At 32.7% G+C, this 20197-nt stretch overlaps 1 protein-coding gene across 1 annotated transcript in view; it reads left to right on the top strand.

The window, feature by feature from the left end:
- LOC130444707 (uncharacterized) overlaps nucleotides 1-20197 on the top strand; it is a 56133-nt gene that overhangs the window by 13720 nt on the left and 22216 nt on the right. The window contains exons 4-8 of the mRNA XM_056779982.1: nucleotides 3567-3781; nucleotides 4004-4150; nucleotides 11909-12041; nucleotides 15719-15963; nucleotides 18828-19000. Coding sequence (XP_056635960.1) covers nucleotides 3567-3781; nucleotides 4004-4150; nucleotides 11909-12041; nucleotides 15719-15963; nucleotides 18828-19000 — 913 coding nt within the window. The remainder of the gene's footprint in view (nucleotides 1-3566; nucleotides 3782-4003; nucleotides 4151-11908; nucleotides 12042-15718; nucleotides 15964-18827; nucleotides 19001-20197) is intronic.

Raw genomic sequence — 20197 nt, 5'->3', positions numbered from 1 at the left:
CGACTCCACTATAAAACAGTATGTAGTTTTGGTACCTTTGACTGCCATTGCCTTTCTTCTTGGTCTCTGAAAGTGCGCAGAAATCTATTTTGTTTTTCTCTATTTCTAAGACCACCTCATAGTCTTTGTTGCTCCATGATGTAATGTTCCAACTTCCGAGTCTTACTATGTTTTCTTTCCATACTCGTTTTTTCCGTTTTCGTGCCGTGTCGTCGTCAATGCTCCGTCCAGTTTCCGAGGCTAATGTGACAGTTCTGTGAGCGTTTTTTCTTTTTACGAGGGGCAGGTTGCTGGCCTCACCCCTTAACCCTCCTCCTTTATCCGGGCTTGGGACCGGCAGTGATAGTCAATGGGCTACTCAATCCACCCATCAACCACCCTAGGCGGAGTTTTTTTGTTTAGTTTCTGTAATTTAATTGTGATATGCTCTTTCTGTATTTGCAATTCAACCTCTACAGTATCAAACAGCAATGATAAAATTTCAGTTTTTGACAAATAACCAACTCACAAATAATAGTTGAATGATTAAATAGTTTCTGTCATATGAATAAGTATTATAAACACATCTTTGACACTCGCCCTGGTATATATGTTTTGAGGTAGGAGCTCTTTGGTACTTTTTATAGTCGGTCAAGAATGAATAGATCAAATATACGAATTTTTGAGATCATTTATTGTTATCAGTCCTTAATGAGTGTATAAGATATTAATCTATTTTCACGTGCTAATATTTCAAGATTCCCTTTAATAGATTTATATATAATAAGCTATTGAAAGCAAATTTACAATAATCCATGTGCTCCACTTGTGTTTTGTGATTTAAGGAAAATTATACAGATCATAAAATAAATAGTTTAATAATTTAGTGTATATTGAAAACGAAAAAAGTAGGGAATAAATGCATCTATTAATGTGTGATAATCTTAATTGGTTCAGTGATAAGAAACTTTGATTTTTATCAACAGAAAAGTTCCAATATTGACTATCTGAAGTATTATTAAATTATCACTGATCTGTATTTCGAAATTTTTTTGTCTCCGTTCAAATCTTTCTTTTGCGTCTATTGTCTTGTACTGAATTATACTGAATTCCAATTCATAAGCAATCTAGTGGTAACTTAAAAAAATAGATTAGCAATTTTATACAAAATATACTTCTTATTGTATCAAAAAAATATTAATACAATCGTTTCGTTTTCTCGCTTGTATTTGCCAGAAGCGGTATCACGTTTAAGGTTTCAATAGTGGTTCGCTAGAATATTTGAAGTCCTTTTATTATTATTCTTCTTAGCGCTTTTCCATCTGATGAATTTGCTGATGGAAACTGTCATCGTGCTTGTCTGAAACTGCATCCAAATTCTCGGGAAATAATTCTAAATGGGAGTGTTATGTGACATATTACAACTCAATGCCTTATTATGAGAGAAATTCTTCAACTGCATTTATGTAGTTGGCCGACTTTTTTTAGCAGGTTACATACATTTCTGATTGCATTTTATGTTTTTTTCCTTATTCTTGAAAGTGTAGTTTCAAACTTTTGATTTTTTTAAGCTTTGCTACTTGAGGTTTTAGATTAGCTTCACTTATACATGGGAATTTCAGTGTCAAATCAAAAACTCATTACCTCCTATGTCTAAAGCTTTAACAAAGATTTTTATAAGCACCAGTTTTGTGAGCGACAAGCGACTTATTGCTTATATACTCATTTCGAACATCTGGTTTTCTCTAGAAACATCGGGAATCAAGAGTTTCGGAAACTATTTTTGTATACAGGGGCCTTTTAATGAGTAACTAACTTTCCAACGACTAAGAAAATTTGATAAATATCTCAAACATTTAAGGCTTTCTGGCGTTATCCCAGACATATGGTCTTACCATATGGGGGTGTTACAACTTCCTTAGACCTAGAAGGATAAACTTACATTTATCGAAGTATATAAAGTATATAAATTTGGTACAAGTACATTCTTACACTTGGTCTAGCCAACGTTACGTGATAATTCAAGTGCTGGTGCCAATTATTGAATACTTTATTCTATCGGCATTCAATAATTGAGGTGAAAAATGTTTCATTAGATGAATTAATTTATATGGTCTTCAGAGTTTTATTGGAAAATTTGAAACTATTGGCAATAGCATGGATATTTATATTTGCAGGCAGTGAAAGGGAGAGGGCAGATAGCAGATATAGTTTGTAATCAGAGTATATTTAATCAATTTTACATTTATAAATCATATATTGGAAATCTTCAGCTCTCTTATCATGTAATAATTTTTACATGAAAGCCTGTAGCTTAATCTACTTTTCTACATAATTTCCGTGAATAGTGAGGCACTTGTCATAACGTGGCACCAGTTTTTGAATACCCTCCTCATAAAATTCTGCCTCCTGACTTGTTAATCACTGTTTTGACTTCGCGTCTTGAATACTCTGACTGCCCAGGTGTTTCTTCAAGTGCAGGAACAAATGGTAGTCGCTGGGCGCCAGATCAGGACTATAGGGAGGATGATCTAGAGTTTCCCATTAAAAAAAATTGATGAGATCTTTGGTCCGATTAGCCACATGTGGATGGGCATTGTCATGCAGCAAAACGATACCCTTACTCAACTTGCCACGTCTTTTGTTCTGGATTGCACGATGCAGATGGTTCAATGTCTCACAATAAGATGCTGCATTGATTGTCTCATTACGAGGCCGAAACTCCACTAGCAATACTTCTTTTCTGTCTCAAAAAACTGTGCATATGTACACATCCGGGTAGAAATTGTTTGCTTAAACTTTCCTTCGATCGGTTTTACGCCTTTAGCACTAAGAAATCGTATAACAACCCGTACTTCATAATCGGCGAGACTCACGATTGTCGGAGGCATCTTAAACACTTAGTAAACAACGTACACAATGAAGAATCAGACTGTAATGGCGTCAGTGCGTAGACAAGAGATCTAGGTAACCAGCGCGCATGTGCAGAACGCCGACCTTGGGGTTGCGGCGGCGGAATCGCAAAACGGTGCTTACTTAAAAAATATGCCTCCCTGCTTTTTGGTATTTACGAAATAATAGTTTCAAGAGATTATTTTACTGGTTCTAGTTAATTTATAGCCCTAGAAAAGACCATTTAATATATTATCCAGCCATGTTTGTACTCGAAAATAAGTTTATTTTTTTTCGAAATCGAAATAAGTCCTAGCAATTTATTTTCACAACTGCCAATACTAATACGCGGGATACGGATTGCATGGAAAGTAGTAAAAAGCTGAGAAATTCGGAATTATGAGAAAATTTTCAGTACAATGTTAAAAAGAGCGGTCAAGTGAATACATTGGCAGGAAATGAAAAGTGTGATAATTAGATATATTCATCGGGAAAAGACGGTGGGTTTCAGGTGCATGAGGTTATAAGGTACAATTTTTTTTTCAATGCATTTTGCATTTTGCAGATATTTCCCTGTATCAGGTGCTCCCTTCTTTACAACCAGATTATACTCGTGCAACTAAGAAATAGGCCACACAATAAACAGTGGAGCAATCAGAGTGAACAAAAACCGTTATCAATTAAATATTTTTAAGGTGCCCCGTTTGGTTCAATTGTTACCATGCCCATAGTAGGATACATTTCATCCACCTGGTATGGATGGCCATTTTCTTTTTATGTATATGGTGGAGCAGGTTTTTTATGGATAGTCATTTATTATTTCTTTGGAGCGGATAGTCCAGATAAACACCCGACGATATCCAAAGAAGAGAAGAACTACATTTTAAAGAACGTAGAAAAAAAAGAGCAGGTATGATAAATATGAGCATTAATGAATAAACGCCCGTAAACTATTGTATTGAATATAATTCTGTTTACCTTAAACGAGAAAATCAAAACATTTTTGCGTTTGCATCTGTGTTCCCATTTAATATTTCTATTTCCATATTTGTATTTTGATGTGCAAACAATACTGGGAGAAGAAATACGAGACTAAAATTGGAGAGAGATAAATGATAATTGTAATTTTTAGGTCAAGTTGCCGTTTAAGAAAATATTGACTAACCTTTCTTTTTGGACGATTCTAATCAACGCAGTGACTCAGTTTTGGTGCTATCAAACTTTAATCTCAGAGACGCCAACATATATGAATAAAATTATGAAATTTAGTATAGATACCGTAAGTATATATTTGGTAATTTAGTATAAAAACTCCTGTTGCTCGAATATTTTGGTAGTGAATACTTATTAGTGCTTACCATATCTAATGCCGTGAATTTACTCTGACTAGCACATTGTACATGAGTAAGATTATGGAGGAAGATAGAGGGTGAAGATGAGTTTGAGCCCAGAAATATTCCCATATTATTGTTTTTCCTCATTCATATCTGCCATTGTCAAATTCTAGTTTGTTCATGTGATGTCATTTAGATTAGTTGATCTTTAATCTCCTTTATATTTCATTTTCAACTCAATATATATTCTCATTAAATGACTTTCTTTTTTCCTCTAATAATATTTACTTGTTATTATATTTATCATATCCTGATAATGCTTGTTATTTATCATTTCTTTGATGCTGATACTATTTTTATCTATATCTTTACATATTTTAATTCTCATGTTATTTTTTCCCCTCAATATATCTCTCTTAGTTTCCCTAGTCATTCTTACTTCCAATAATTATATACAATTCATTTTTAACGCCTTTTGTGGTTCCACTATTCAAATCATTGTTTGTACTTTTTTGAACGATATGACGATTGTGTCTTTCATTGAATTGATTAATAACCATAGCACCATGTCCATGACAAATGATGTCTTTTGACAGAAAATATGGATCAGTTTCAAGCTGTTCTTTCATAGCACGACACTTATCAATACGATTTTCTTTCCGATTGCCAGTCAGAGCCGAGGAATAATTCTTTTTATTCACCAATCTTCTAACAAAATTTTTTGAGCAGAGCTTCAAGATGACCTAATATTCACTTATCGTTAACTAATTGTCATTCGTTAGTCCCCAAGGGCGCAATTTCATGAAGGTAATCAGCAACCGCAACCAAAAGTGATGAAAGCCTGTAAGTGCGTTTGAAACTGTTGACATACAAGAGCAGTGCTGTTATGTTAAAGTAAGCTCTATTTCAAATAAATGTGATTAATGTATAGTGGGAAAAATGTATTTGCATCGGACCCCAGAATACCGTAGATGGTATGAAAATCTTGTGAATCAAGTTCAAGTGCAGCAATTAAGAAACTATCAGTTTCAATGTGTACAGGTTATGAATCACTTATGTGCTGATAGAAACAGAAAAATAGCCGCAGCTGCTGAATTTATTTTAACAATGAGTAATAAGAGAAGTTATGAAAAGAAGCAGTTCTTCCAGCTCTCATTTGGCAGAATGAATATATTTAAATTAAACACTTTAACAATCAAGTTATGTAAGATTTATTATATATTGCGTTTTATAGATACGCACTCTCTTTTAATGAAGTATTGTAATATAGAATAAGTATATAAATTTTTTATGTATAATTTTCATCCTTTGTTTGTCCTGTGCTGTTTTGAACTGTATCTGAAATATTATTATAATCTATATTCTCATTATTCTCATGAGATTCATATATTATTGGCTCTTTTACCAGTTCTTCTCTCCCACCAGCCAGCAACCTGCGACAAACCTGGCGATTCGTCGCCGCAGATGGAGTAATTCAACTACAGAAACCTCCCCCCCACTACCATTTTTGGTTGTGGTTGCTGGTCGTCGGTTGCTAATTGCCTTCATGAAATCGCGCCATAAGCATAAAATTTCGAATTTTTAACATTGGTGTCGCATCGGAGAATTGATGCGCGTTCACAACGAGGTTTGTTATCAATCGACATGTCGCCATGTTTAAACTGTGCAAAAGTTTCCCCCGTAGCGTTAGCTTTGGAAGCCGTTTTTAACATCAAAACAGTTTCAGCAGCATTCTACCAAGTAGAAAACAAAAAATTCTGCAAACGAACAGATCAATATTCGTCGATATCACAGAAAGCACTGTAATAGTCATGAATTACGCTATCTAGTTTCTCGGAGAAGAAATGCATACTATAAATGATCCGGCCACGCCAATGCTACTGCGGTTATTGTTGGTATCCATGATCATTTTTAATTTTCTGTATCTCTTTTTCTTTAAAATTTTTATTTCTTATCTCCTTGCATTAACTTTATTTTTTAAACGTTTTCTAATCTTTCAAATCTTCTACATTTCTCTTCCATAATTATCGTATTTTATATTTTATTTAAAAATCTGAAATAAGGAGGTGGTTCAAATATAAACGGGAATTTTTGAATAAACGCTTGAAAACTTATAGCCATGAGCGGGAAGGATCTACCAGTGTCTGTTGGGCAACATTATTCATTTTTTGGTCGAAGGTAATGTAAAATCCGTTCCAATTTACCGAAGTTTATCCGAGTAATTCGAGGATGAGTGCCTCTCTAAGACTCAAGTGTAGGAATACTGTTCCGTTATCAGAAAAGGCTGAGTAGTGGTGACAAACATGTCACATGCGCGACGCCCCAGAAAAAGTGTTACGATGAGAACGTCAGCGCCGTACAAAATCTTATTTTATTTGGCATCAGCGTAGGTAATATTGTGCAAATAATTCATAAACTGCTCGGTTACCACTAAATTTCAGCCAGATAGGTAACAAGACTTCAGAATTTTGAGCGGAAAACATACGCCTTGCTCGCATCGCCAGAAATTGGGTTGGGAAACACTAGAACACCCCTATCATAGTCCCCATTTGTCGCTATGCGACTTTTATCTATTGAAAGAGGCACTTGGCGCACTGCGATTGGAAAGCAATGCGGAGGTAGAATCTTACGTGCGCGAATGGTTACGTGACAAGCTGAAAGATTTTTATGAAAAAGGCATCCGAAAGCTTCCGGAGTGTTTGCAAAAGAATGTAGTCTGTTACGGAGACTATCTAGAAAAACTGTAAAAATCTCATAACATAAATAACAAAATTTCGGTTTATATTAGAACCACCCTGGTATGTTTCATTTCTTCCAAATGCTTGATTATATTCAAATTCAGCATTGCTTAGACCTCCCATACTCGTTCATCACTACCTTATCCTCAATATAATACAGTTCCTCACCTGGTGATCATATCTAATTTGTCAAATTCATTTCAATATTAGAATTTATAATTCTAAAATTTAAAAAATCAAAATTGAGTCATCTCAACTCTTCTTTTTAGTTAATTACATCAATTATAGATAGTATAAAAAATGTGAAAATAGAAAGAATAAGGAAATAATAGGAAGAATAAAACAAATATAAAGAATTAATCTTTGGTTTTATACTTTTTTTTAAATTATATTCAAATGTAAACATTTTTAAATATCCACTCGATCTTCTATTGCTCTGATTCCTCTTTGATTCACCTTCTATTTTTTCCATCAATCTGTAAATGTCTTTCAAATTTTCCATTTTTAATACAATAAAAATATGAATGTAGAAATTTATTTTCCAACTATTAGAATTTTCAGCTTAACAATTTTTATTTAATCGATTATTTCTTTGCTTGATAAGAAATTTTTTCAAAACATCAAAGAACTTTATTTCCTGTTACTTTTCTTGGTTGAAGTTGAATGAGCCTTTTTCCTGAAGTACGAAAAATTACTCACTAGCAGCGCTAGTAGTTCAGTAGGGACAAACACTGTCAAATCCCCATATAAACACACAGTAAAGTGTACTTGAAAAAAAAAATGTTTTTAACAGAGGACGATGTTCCTGGAGCAAAATTAAAATTTGCAACCGTAAAAGATAACAATGTTGTAACATTAAAACGCTGGCTTGCTTGTCGTAATTTAAAAATAAGTGGAAAAAAAAATGAATTAATAGACAGGTTAGTATACAGACTCTAGTAAAATAGTAGCGGTAGATTCAAACTGTAATAAAAGAAATTGAAAATTATTATGATTTTCAGATTTATTTCCGAGTGAAATATGTATCAAATATTTACGGTAATGAAATAAATTTAATTAAATATAATAAATGAATATAATTTAATAAAAAATAGAGGTTATATGCTATTGTAATCAATGGTAATCAACAATGAAAAATTTATTATTCATTTTTTATTCATTTAATTAATTTTAAAAATAATTTCGCACACATATGCAGATGATAGTGATAAACTTATCAGTTAGTTAGTATTTAATATTTTAGTAATCTTTTATTGGTATACAATAGGGTCAACGACTGTATAAATAATGGAAGAGAAGGAGTTATTTTTGAAGGTTGAGAGAATATCTCGAGATGAAACTTTTATAAATGCCCTAACAACTAAACTATGCAAAGTCCATAATATCTTAGCTATGGAATTTTTTGAGATGAGACTACCACGAAACTTACCTCTATTTGTGATGGACATATAAGTGTAATAAAAACAACAGTTAATGTTTTTAAGATTTTTAATAATAGGATGTTATATGTGTATGTTGTTACCATAAATGTTTTATGCTTATTTTTTGTTTAAAAATATTTTAAAACTTATGACTGATGATGCTGTACTTACTGAACTAATCAGACAAAACAAAATAATTATAGTGTTATGGTTATTTTAATGAATTTTATTGAAATATTTATGTAACAAGTGGCTCCTGAAAATTTACTAACATTGCAATCACAAAAACAATTTGTGATACAATAGGCAATAAAGTTTTAGGTATAATTCTTTGCATTATTCTAAACTGTTTCATTCGCCCAATAAATCGTTCCACGTGTATTCGAGCCGAAGCAATCTCTCTTGCCCTCTTAACTTCATTTTTTGTAAACTTTTTTCTCGATTTTAAAAACGGTGGCATTAATACGGTGCATTTATATTTATTACATAAATCTTCTATGTTAAAACCACGATCTGCTAATATTAAGTCACCTTTCTCGAGATATTCAAAAAATCCACTATTTTCAGTTATACTTCTATCAGTTATGCGCCCTTCAAAACCGTCTGAAAGAAAGCAACACCCTCCAGTAGGTATGATTCCAATCAAAAACTTTACTGTGTTATTAGATTTGTAACTTGAATACGTATTTCCTTGTTGACTAAAATTTTTAGGCTTCTCCATGTTCCATTCAGTAAGAAATTACTAAATCAGTATGTGTATTGCTAATAAATAGTATTTTTTATCAAATTAAATCATTCATATTTCATTAAAAAAATTTTATTTTACTCCAATCACAAACATTACTTAAAAAAAAATTTATTATTACTTACTTTACTAATTGTTGCAGAAACAGGATCTGGATTTTCTTCAGTAGCACCTTTCCCCCCAATAAAATGTTTAGAGCACACATATGAATATTTATTAATTTTTTGTACTGTTAAATCCACCCTCCTCGAAGCATGTATCCATTTATTACATCTAACCTCATCAACATGAGGCTTCATAAATGGTATAAAAAACACATTCTCTTCTGGATATCGATTACCCGACTTACAATTCGCAAAACTGCAATGCTTTGTTGGCATTATACAAGTTCAAAAAAATTTTTTTATATCAGATTTATATTTTTAAATAATAAAATAATATCACGTAAATACAATTGCTTTGCATGTAAATATTTTATGTTTGTCCCTACTACTAGTGCTGCCTCTGGTGACACGTTCGCTGCACTATTCTCAGGAAAAAGGCTCATTGAAGGACCGCACCAAACTCGAAACTTGTACATAAAAATAACATCGATTATTTTCCTTCTTTTTTTTACTTTTACTCTATAGTTTCATACTATAAAAAAACACCATCTCATTCTTATTTATCTAGTGCTTGTCATAAATTTTAAGATGAAAACGAAAAGTTATTGATATATCCTAAAAAAAAAGACATTCAATAATATACTGATTTTCGAAGTTCATTATTATTTCGTAACGGTCCAATTAATTTTGAGATATCTAATTGCCCTCTGTTTATGCTGTAAGTATCAATATTATTATTGATATATTAAAAATCTAGAAATTATTCTATTTATTAAATATAATGTTTGCATCATATATATGCTTTTGTTTTTCAGCCTACTTTAATAAACTACATATTTTTTATAGAACATAATATTGACGTCTCCACATACCACATGAACAATCAATGTTAACCATATTGTAACGCTTCACGGCTAATGGTCTGTGGATAAAGTTTATTACACTACCCATCGTACTGTTTACAAACCCTTTATAACGATTGCTTCACTATAGAATTCACTTCTTTATCACTCGGATTACTTGTACTGTTCCCCACGTATCCTTAATATCGAACTTACGGCTCTACTGTGAGCTTATATATTAATATTATTGTTGAAATAACTTTAGTTTATTGTAGAGACTTTTATCTAAAAACATTTGTACAATTACAGTTAATCTCTTCTAGAAATATCTAGAACATAGTTCATCGCTACCCTGTAATAGTTGAAACCACCTGTTATATTTTATAGTTCCCACAACATTGAATTATGACCGGCACCGCCAGATAGCGTGCGACTGTGTATATGTCACGCTATAGCTGCTACTTCATTATGTAATTTATGTCACCATAACATAATGTAGTATCCGTCACTCAACAAAGATGAAATTATCATATTATTAATAGTTACATTAAATTTTATTACTTATTTTACTTTTGTCCTGCGATAGGCTACAAATAAAAGACAAGTTCATCATTACGGCCATCTTTTAATTTTCGACACCATTCACGCACAACATCATCACTCATGAAGTTTTCCCCAAGCACATGGATTATTCTCCGATGGATTTCCGCAGCACTTTGGCCTTCAGCCAGTAGAAAATGAATCACACTTCGCAATTCACACTTGGCGGGAGCATCTATGATGGCGGACATGCCTCATTTTGAGGATTTCTGAGATCTCAATTTCTATTATTGGCTTTTTGATGCGGTTTTATTTTTTTTCTTATTAATCACTTTCCAATCTTTCTGTCCTAGTAAAACTGTTCGAGTAGCTTATTTCACCATTTTTCAGGAACTAGGTATTACTGTTGCTTCGGTTAATAATAAATACACGTCATGTGAAATCGTTTTACTTCATCTTATCTCAAAAAATATGACTTATTGGGCGATATATATTCTTGTTCATAGAATCTATTGGCCGGAAAAATGAGGGCTTTCATTTAAACAAGCTCTGATGGACCCTTTCCGCAGGGTCTGGGGGCAAGAGTAATTTTCCAAACAAAATAAATTATGTACGAAATCATGTAGATTTTCTTAGCGTTTAACAAATATTTATGAATATAATCGAATATAATCTGTAATCAAATTTGAGTAATATTGACTATTATCTTCCGAGCCTTTTTCGCCGAAATATCGTTTGTTTCAAAGATTATTTTTCAAGTCTCTATTATAGGAGTCCCGGGGTTGTCCCAGGGAAATACTGAAATATTTTAAAAATGTGTTATGTCTTTTAAAACTTACTCTAATTACATATTTACTACAGAGATACATGTTTTACATTTTGATTTTGATCATTGTTTAAAATCAGTTTCTTTTGTAAATTGATTATAATAAATTTATCATAAATTATCCTTTTTCCTTCAATGAAATCAATAGTTGTGTATCTCAATTCAGGATCTGATAGTTGAATAGCTCTATCTCGTAACTACTGATCGACACGAATTAAAGTTTCAATATTTTGAGAACCAAGCTCGTTTTGTATACCATTTTATATTATTGATTTTACTTATTTTGAGGTGAAGAAAATTTCGTTCCATTTTGATTGTAGATTTTTGATTATTAGTTTGCAGTATTTGACACATATCTATTCATTTCTAAATCTATTTTTTTGTAACAGCAGTTAAATAAAAATAAAAATTCGAAACTTCATATATTATTTCAGAAAATATTTAAAAAGTAAAATTTAAGAAAATTATCATTTTATTCTTATTTTAGAATGGTCTTTTGTCGTCATTACCATCCATTGCCAGTTTTATAATAATGATAGTAGCTGGTTATTTATCAGATATTCTCATTAATAAGAAATTATTATCTGTTTTATGGTCCAGAAGGATATTTAATTTTGTAGGTAAGTAGACAACTTCTTCACTACAATTGCTAATCATTTACTAACTTGTTTGGCAATCGATCTGATTAGGTTTCTTTTGTTGGACCATACATCCACTTCAATGCGTATAATTATAGTTTTTTATCGTAGTTTTTTTAGTATTGAAGTATTGAAATATATTAATATTGAAGATACATGACAAAATCAATAATTACAAAAGAGCTTTTGCTTTGAATTATGTAGTTTTCATTATACGAGGGAAAACAACCTAAAGCTACAATCTAGTATTTTTGCCGTGTATAATACTCAAGGTAATCAAAAAGCTGTCAATTTAATTTTATAATTTGATTTGGAAATTGTTAACTTTGTTGTTTAGAAGTTATTTTCAACACTATAAAATGAAAAATGTCTGATTTTGAGTTTCCTTCGACTCCACCGGAACTAGTAGAAGTAGCCAAAGTAGTGTAACAAAAATTATTGCCAGCTAAATCGCGGAAGGTTGTCTACGTAGATGATGTGGTACTTATAAGTAAAACGAAAAAGGATCTAGAAAAAATGTTTCTACTCTTTGAAAAGAAAGCAAAAGAATATGGACTGCACATAAATAAACAAAAGACTAAATATATGGAGGTGGGAAGGGATCTAAATAGCTATAACCAATTGAAAGTGACGACAGAGCAAAATAAGGAGTATAGATTTGATAATTCCAGGAGTTCGAATACCTAGCAGTGATAAACGAAGGAGGTCAAACCAGGGAAATCGACAAAAGACTGGCGAGAGGGAACAAAACGTTTGGAGCCCTAGAAGGATTATTAAGATCAAAAGATATTTCAAGAGCTGCCAAGTTACTCATTTACAAGACAGTTATACAACCAACGGTCTGTATAGCAGTGAGTATTGGATCATGGACAAAAAAGAAGAAAACAAAATAAACATTCGAGAGAGAAAGGTACTAAGGAGGATTTTTGGGGGGATGCGAGAGCAAAACGAATGGAGAAGAAGAACGAAGAACTGTATGGTCAAGCTGAGATGATATATGTAGTCAGAGCGAAAAGACTCCGTTAAATGGATAGCCAAAATAGACGAAGACATTTGAGTGAAAAGATCCTTGTTGAAGGGAGAACGAGCGAAAAGGAAAAGTCTGTGGAAAGAATCGATAGAAGCATGTAGAGAAGATTAAGAAAGAATAGATATAGAGGATTGGCGTGACAAAGCCATGAACAAAAATAGATGGAGGAAAGACCTGTTGAGATATCTATATATAAATCGCGGAAAATTTACGAAGCAGCTTATTCAAGATTCATGGAATGGAAGATGAAAAAACAATCAGTTCTTTCTCGGATACCGTCTCCTATTGGTTAATTTTTTGAAATTGGCACAACAAAAGCCATCAACAATGTCGTCGAATTATTCTATGATTAAAAAAATGTTACGATCCTATAATAATGAAGACATTTCAAACTAATTGCATTTCTGAAACAAAATAGGAAAGGTTACAAGTTTCGAGTACACAAATTAGTGATTTTTCGATTAATGCTCTCGATGAAGTTTATCCAATGATGAAACTGTATTAGAGATTGCCAGCGCTTGTCGAATTTGTGAAATCAGTCAGGTACAATAAGAAAACTTGTTTTATTTAATACTAAAATACCTTCAAACTCGAACAATTCATAATTACAAATGTTAAAAATTGTATTTTTATTAAGTTATACATTACTAAAATGATGGGGGCAAATTTTTGCCATGTTAATGAAATAAGAATATTTACTCAATTTAGACCTTCTATTATCTTAGATGTTGAGAATTGATCAATTGACAGCTGACCCGAACCCAATCCAACCTTGACCCTATCCAACTTCACACTATACTTTTGTTTTATATAGAGTCAAAGTTGGTAATTATATATTCTGATTTTATTAAAAATTAGTAGGCGATAAGCAACTTTTGACAGTTTCATGTAATAGTAACACAAGCGAAAAGAAAGGCGAAAGAAAAACGTGCTCCGAAATTATTATTCCGTTATTATTATTATTTGAACGCACTTTGAAATCCTGTTCAATAAATCGAACATTGATCAAGATTGGACTCAATTTATTTGCAACTACAAACCCAAAACCCACTGTAAATTAACAATATTAGAAAACGAAGAGTGAAAAAGAAGATTCGGAAACGTTTTTAATTGTGAAATTCAAGGAAATAACGAATTATGTAAAGAGGAGATTGGTGTTAAATGAAAAATATGTTAAATTTTACTAAATGTAAATAGCTCTTCGTCCAGCAGCAGCAAAGGATCGCCACTTTTTTATGCATATCACAATGGAAAATGTATCAATCAGGTTGTGAGTAAAACAAGGTCCCCGAAACAGTGGGTAATCTTTAACTTGAAAATGTTTATTCCTATACACGTCATTCATTTCGAAGATTGTTTGCAACGCTTTTAGTTGAATCTTGGGAAGACTTGCTGAATCTAAAGAAACATTGCGGTTGGAAGTCATCAACAGTCGTTGCAGGGTATATTGATGAATCGGTAGCACACAGGACAGAAGTAGATAGAAAAGTGTTTAGAACATATGGTAGAACTGAATTAACACCAGGTTTGCGACCACATATATCAACGGAATTTGTGATGACAGGAGAAATTTAATTTCAGCACTAGAAACTTCGAATGTTGTACCTAGTAATTTAAGGAACATGTCATGTAATGCACATTTGATAATTGTATTTTAGATATGAAGGAAATATAACTTTATTGTATAATAAGATATTCTCAAATTGAATATCTAGGACAAGCAAATTATATTCATAGTACTTTAAACACTGAACGGTTGTAATAATTATAATATTATTTCAAATGTGTAATTGTTAACCCGGCGCTATATAGGTGGAAAATTCTTACACCAGTACATACATACATACATGTGAAACTCCATTTTCCATAATTTAACGTTCTTCCTATTATTAATCTGTCCTTGGATCAGTTGTAGGCCCAATATTTTGATAAAAATCCTTCTCAAAAGTCTGTAATCTTGATTGTTTTGCCTGTATTAATTGTGAAATTAATTTAATGTTTCTTTGTCCGGGTCATTGCTTGGCGTTAATCTTCCATTGTTATATCCTGCTCAGAATCGGTGCCGGTGTTGGGTTCACCTTCAGAAACAAAATCAATGTCATTTTCGCTTCATGGAACCACTACGTCATCATCCCATAGCGCCAGGAGCCTTTTCTGTTCCTCCTCATAAGACATAATCGGTATTTCTGAAGAAAAAATTTAATTAACTTATTAGCACCATTTTACATAACTTAAATAGAAAAAGTTACCACGTGACTAAAGTAACTATTTTAAACTTACTTTATGATAAATACTTCACGCGTAAAACGTACTTTACAACATCAGTTACACGAATACATAGGTGGGGTTTCATATACCCCAGAGCCTTTCAACAGGATAAATATTTGGGAAGCTGCAGGGACGGACACGCGCATATCTTTACATTTGGTTTCACTTTCAAAGAGTTTTCCGCAATTGGGGTTTATTAAATGCCACGTATGTAACGCCGGATTAATTATAATTAATTTTATCTTATCTTATCTGACTGATGTTTAAAAAGTTTCTTTTTGTAAAAGTTTTGTATCTAATTATATTATAGAAATTAAAAACTTAATATCTGAATTCTGAAACATGCTTTATATGTTTTTAGGATGCTTGGGTCCAGGATTGGCATTGCTAACACTAGCATTAATACCCTCTGACGCTATAAATACATCTGTTGCGATGCTTGTTATATCTACTGGTATGCAATCTTTCACAGTGCCTGGGGTGCAATTGAATCTGATGGATATTGCACCATCATTTTCGGGAGTCCTTCTTGGAATGGTTAACAGTACTGGAAGTTTTGTTTCAATTTTTGGGCCATTATCTGTCCAGTTCATTGTACAGGATCAGGTAAATTATTGAGGATAGATACCAGCATTGAAATATCCAGAAATTGTTAGTTCCAATATAGAGAGTTTGGGAAAATTAAAATATTCTTCTTTGGAAGGAAATATACAAAAAAACTTTTCGGTATAGAAAATATAGATGTGAAAATACATTTGACAATATATGACAAGAAAGTAGTTCATATTTTGGTTGGTTACCGTCAAAAAATGTACGTTTTTCTCAGTAGCCATTGAGAGATGTGCTTGTTCAAAATAGATCCCTGAAATATAATTCAATTCAATAATTGCAGCTATTCTCTCATACTTAACATATTTATTGATTCACAATATAAAATAATCCTTAAAATAGGCATGTTCTGGTCCCTATCAAATCTTTTTTTATCCAAATTAAAGAATACGGAACTAATTTCACTAGTTATTCATGCAATTGTACAATCAGATTGAAAAGCTAAATAGACTTATCTAGGTACAAAATCACTGCATTGCATTGGTTCCAAACTTTCTTGTGAAAGTTGCTAGTTTCTTGCCTTTTAAGTAAAAAATGATAATACAGTAGCTTTAAGTTTTTTGTTACTTTGAGAGCTTAATCGGTAACAGACGGGGTAAGTCTGTGGTCTATCGATTTTAATCTGGCTGGTCAAATAACTTTCGTTCGATTCATTTTTCGAAGTAGTGCAGATTTTATATAGTCTACCTTCTTTTCAATGGTGTACTTTTTTACTTGAAATCAGTATTTTACTTTACTCTCGTGCAGGTCAAAGATGTTTTCGCCACTTAACTTTTGAACCATCGTCTGTACAGTACAGTACAGAATATTAATTTTGTAATTGTGTTATTTACCAGTATTTTTTTTGTTTCTCCTGTATTTCTGTATGATTAATCTCTCCAATATTTTCCCATATTTTCTGGCTTATTGTTTCCAGTTCTTCCTGAAATTTTTCTTATATCCTGTATTTAGATTGTTCCTCGTTTTCTGCTGACTACTTTGAAGTATAAATAGTTTTCATTTCTCTCAATTCTATCCTGCTACAAGAACTGCCCAGCTTCATTATATCCTCCAATCCAGCTCTTTAATTTCGAGTTTGGTATCTTAAGGATCTATCGACCATTCAACCTTCTTACGAGGGTGCATTTTTTCGACTGTATTTTTATTTGTAGACTATGGCGTACCTAAGTTTCCCTCACTGTTTGGTACCGTCGGAAAACTTTACTTAGATTATATTTGAAGATGTCTAGACCTTTTAAATTCGAGAGAGCTTTTGATGAGCTTTTAGCTATCGTACCCACCTTGTAGTTAGCTTTTTCATAACAACTTTTCATGTAAAATATTGCAAACCTGTTCGACTGTAGTTTTCACTTTACTTTTAATCTCATTTACTTTTATTTGATGATTTGTAGAGTGGTTCATTCGTGTTCAAAATGCCATTTAAAAAAAAAAGAGAGCTACTTAATTCGTTCCACGGGATGTAGTACTTTTAAAATAATATTTACCTAACGTTTCCTCGGTTTTTAAAATGTTACGTGGTACATTATATTTATTTAACAGTCGAAATTATTTTTGTCTATATATTCTCTTGCGGCATATTCATTTGGCTGTTTAAACACATTCTCTTAACCAGTATTTAAAAGTTTGGAGAAATTATAACATCTTCAATTAAAGTAATTGTGTTTCAATGGACTCAAAAGTTTGATTGAAATCTACGGAGCATAATTAGAATTACGTTGTTCACTATATAACATCAATCGATAAGTTGGGTGACTGACACGCAGATAGCGCTGCTATTGTCAAGTCCATAAGATGTTTATAAATTACCAGCTTTCAGAAGACTATGTCTAGAATTACATGACATTTCGATAAGTTAGAAAAAAGTGACAGCCGTTTAAGTGAAGCTACTTTTGTTATTTTCAAAACAATGGATACAAAACATTTTCGTGTTTTAATTTATCATTGCTTCTTGATGAAAAAAATATTGTACAAGCTCAGCAATGGCTTCAAAAGTGTTATCCGGACTCTGCTCCATCGAAAAGAACCATTTGTTATTGGTTTTTAGAATTTAAACGTGGTTGTACCAACACCGATTATGGTGAACGTTCTAGTCGCCCAATTGAGGTGGTTACTCCAGAAAACATAAAAAAAGTCCACAAATTGGTTATATCTAATGATAAATTGGAATTGCGTGAGATAACTGAGGCCGTAAATATATCATAAGACAGTCTGTTTACAAACATTTGACCCCGAGAAGCTTTTTTCCAAAGTGGGTACCGCGTTTACTCACAGTCGATCCAAACAATAACATGTTTATGACTCAGAGCAGTGTTTGGTCATATTTACACGTAATAAATCAGATTTTTGTGTCGATATGTGACAATGGATGAACCATAGATCCATCACGACACTCGGAATCAAAACGATCATCATCTAAGTGGACTGCAGCCGGTGAACCACGTCCGAAGCATCCAAAGGCACAACAGTCAGATGGGAAGGTTATGATTTTAGTATTTTGGGATGCGCATGGATTAAACGGCCTCATATGTGAGTGAAACCACTGTTTCACCAAAACAATACACAGACTCTAAAGGTGAAGGTAACAATGGTTAATTTGAACAAATTGCGTCTTAATACACAGTATAGTCGAGATCTAGCCCCCAGCGACTACTTGACTACTGCTGATCTCAAAAAAATGCTCGCCGGTGAAACTAAAGACAAATCCTTCTATAAGCACGGCATCGAGAAATTAGGGAAGCGTTTGAATGATTGTATTGCTCCGGAAGGAAAATACATTGATGAATAAAATCGATTCTTAGCAAAAAAATGTGTTTTTCTTAATTAGTCACTCGACTTATCGAGTGATGTGTTATCTGTTTCAGACGAACAAATCACAATGGGAGATAATATTTCTGATAGGTACAGCAATGTATATATTACCAGCCATATTATTCTTATTCACTTCGTCTGTCGAAATTCAAGACTTCGATCCATCTAAAAAGGAAGCCAAAAGGGAAAGAATGAAAAAACAATCTGTAATATCTATTATCTCAATGTAAAATAAATTGTATATATGTTTCGTTAACAAAACTTTATTATTTTAGAGCATACTCGTACTATTTATTACTTTTAAGTTGTGACAACTCAAGTTAATAATTTCCTAAATATTTGTACTTTGTTAATAAGTATAATGTGTTGAATAAAGTATTTGGGTATAAGTTAGATTAGGTAACTTAGTGAGTAAGCTAGGGGCATTATATACTGCTCCAATGGAGTACCTGTGTAATGAAATTGGTAATAAATTGATTTGAAACACCTATCAAGAGATTTTACTGCAATTCCTTATTTATGAGAATGCAATAATATATAACGATTGTAAATCATTTAAACTTCACAAACTATTTTTATAATTTTCTGCTCATACAGAAGAACTGTTATACAAGCCATAATGGCTGTTGTGTTAGTTTGTAAGAAAGTCCTGGTGAGTGATTCTAGCTAGTTTGGGTGCCTGGTCTCTAGGGCAACGACGAGGCTGATTCGCTCGCCAGATTATGATCAGTAAATCTACCAATGAATGAGCGCAGAGCCAATTTTTAGTATAGCCAAAAGTGTTGCCGTTACATCTCTCACCAGTCAGTTGGATAAAGCAGAATCTGCTGAGATGACTGGAAATACCTGCAATGAGACAAGCTAAGACATAAATTGATGGACCTTCAGTTCTCTCGCCAAATAACTGCGCTACTTAAAAAGGCGCTATGCCTTTCAATAGGATACAATCATATAAGATGCCATTCCTATACTACAGGTATTAAAGGGAGTTATTGAATACTTTTGCTGCGAAAAAAAGAAAGAAACTGTAGGAAATAGGAAAGAAAGAGCCGATCGCTCACATGTGCCTGATTAGAGTCTTAAAGGACATTGGCCTTTGGTAGTTCCAAGTGGGACACGACTGGTCTATTAGAAAGCCTATTAGCGCAACGATCCCTGTTTGCCCATAATCCAACTATGGACTATATTATTTCAATTTGATTCAAATCCGAATAGATGAAGTGCAGTCAAGTTTGCTTATAAAGGAGCCAGTAGACACTGCGGAAGCTAAAGTTGTACCATAAGTCAAGAATTCTGTGGGATATGAAGTGTCGTCTAGCTCTAGCTACTAGGTTTTCCAGGCCGTCGACCCAAAGAAGACAAGACTTTTTTTGCACAGAAGAAACTAAATAAATTTCTCAAAGATGCATCATCCATTTATATT

Source organism: Diorhabda sublineata, chromosome 5 (genome assembly GCF_026230105.1).
Source record: "Diorhabda sublineata isolate icDioSubl1.1 chromosome 5, icDioSubl1.1, whole genome shotgun sequence".
Taxonomy (NCBI): Eukaryota; Metazoa; Arthropoda; class Insecta; order Coleoptera; family Chrysomelidae; genus Diorhabda; species Diorhabda sublineata.
Note: the sequence above shows the minus strand (reverse complement) of the source record. Positions and strands in the feature narration are given on the sequence as shown.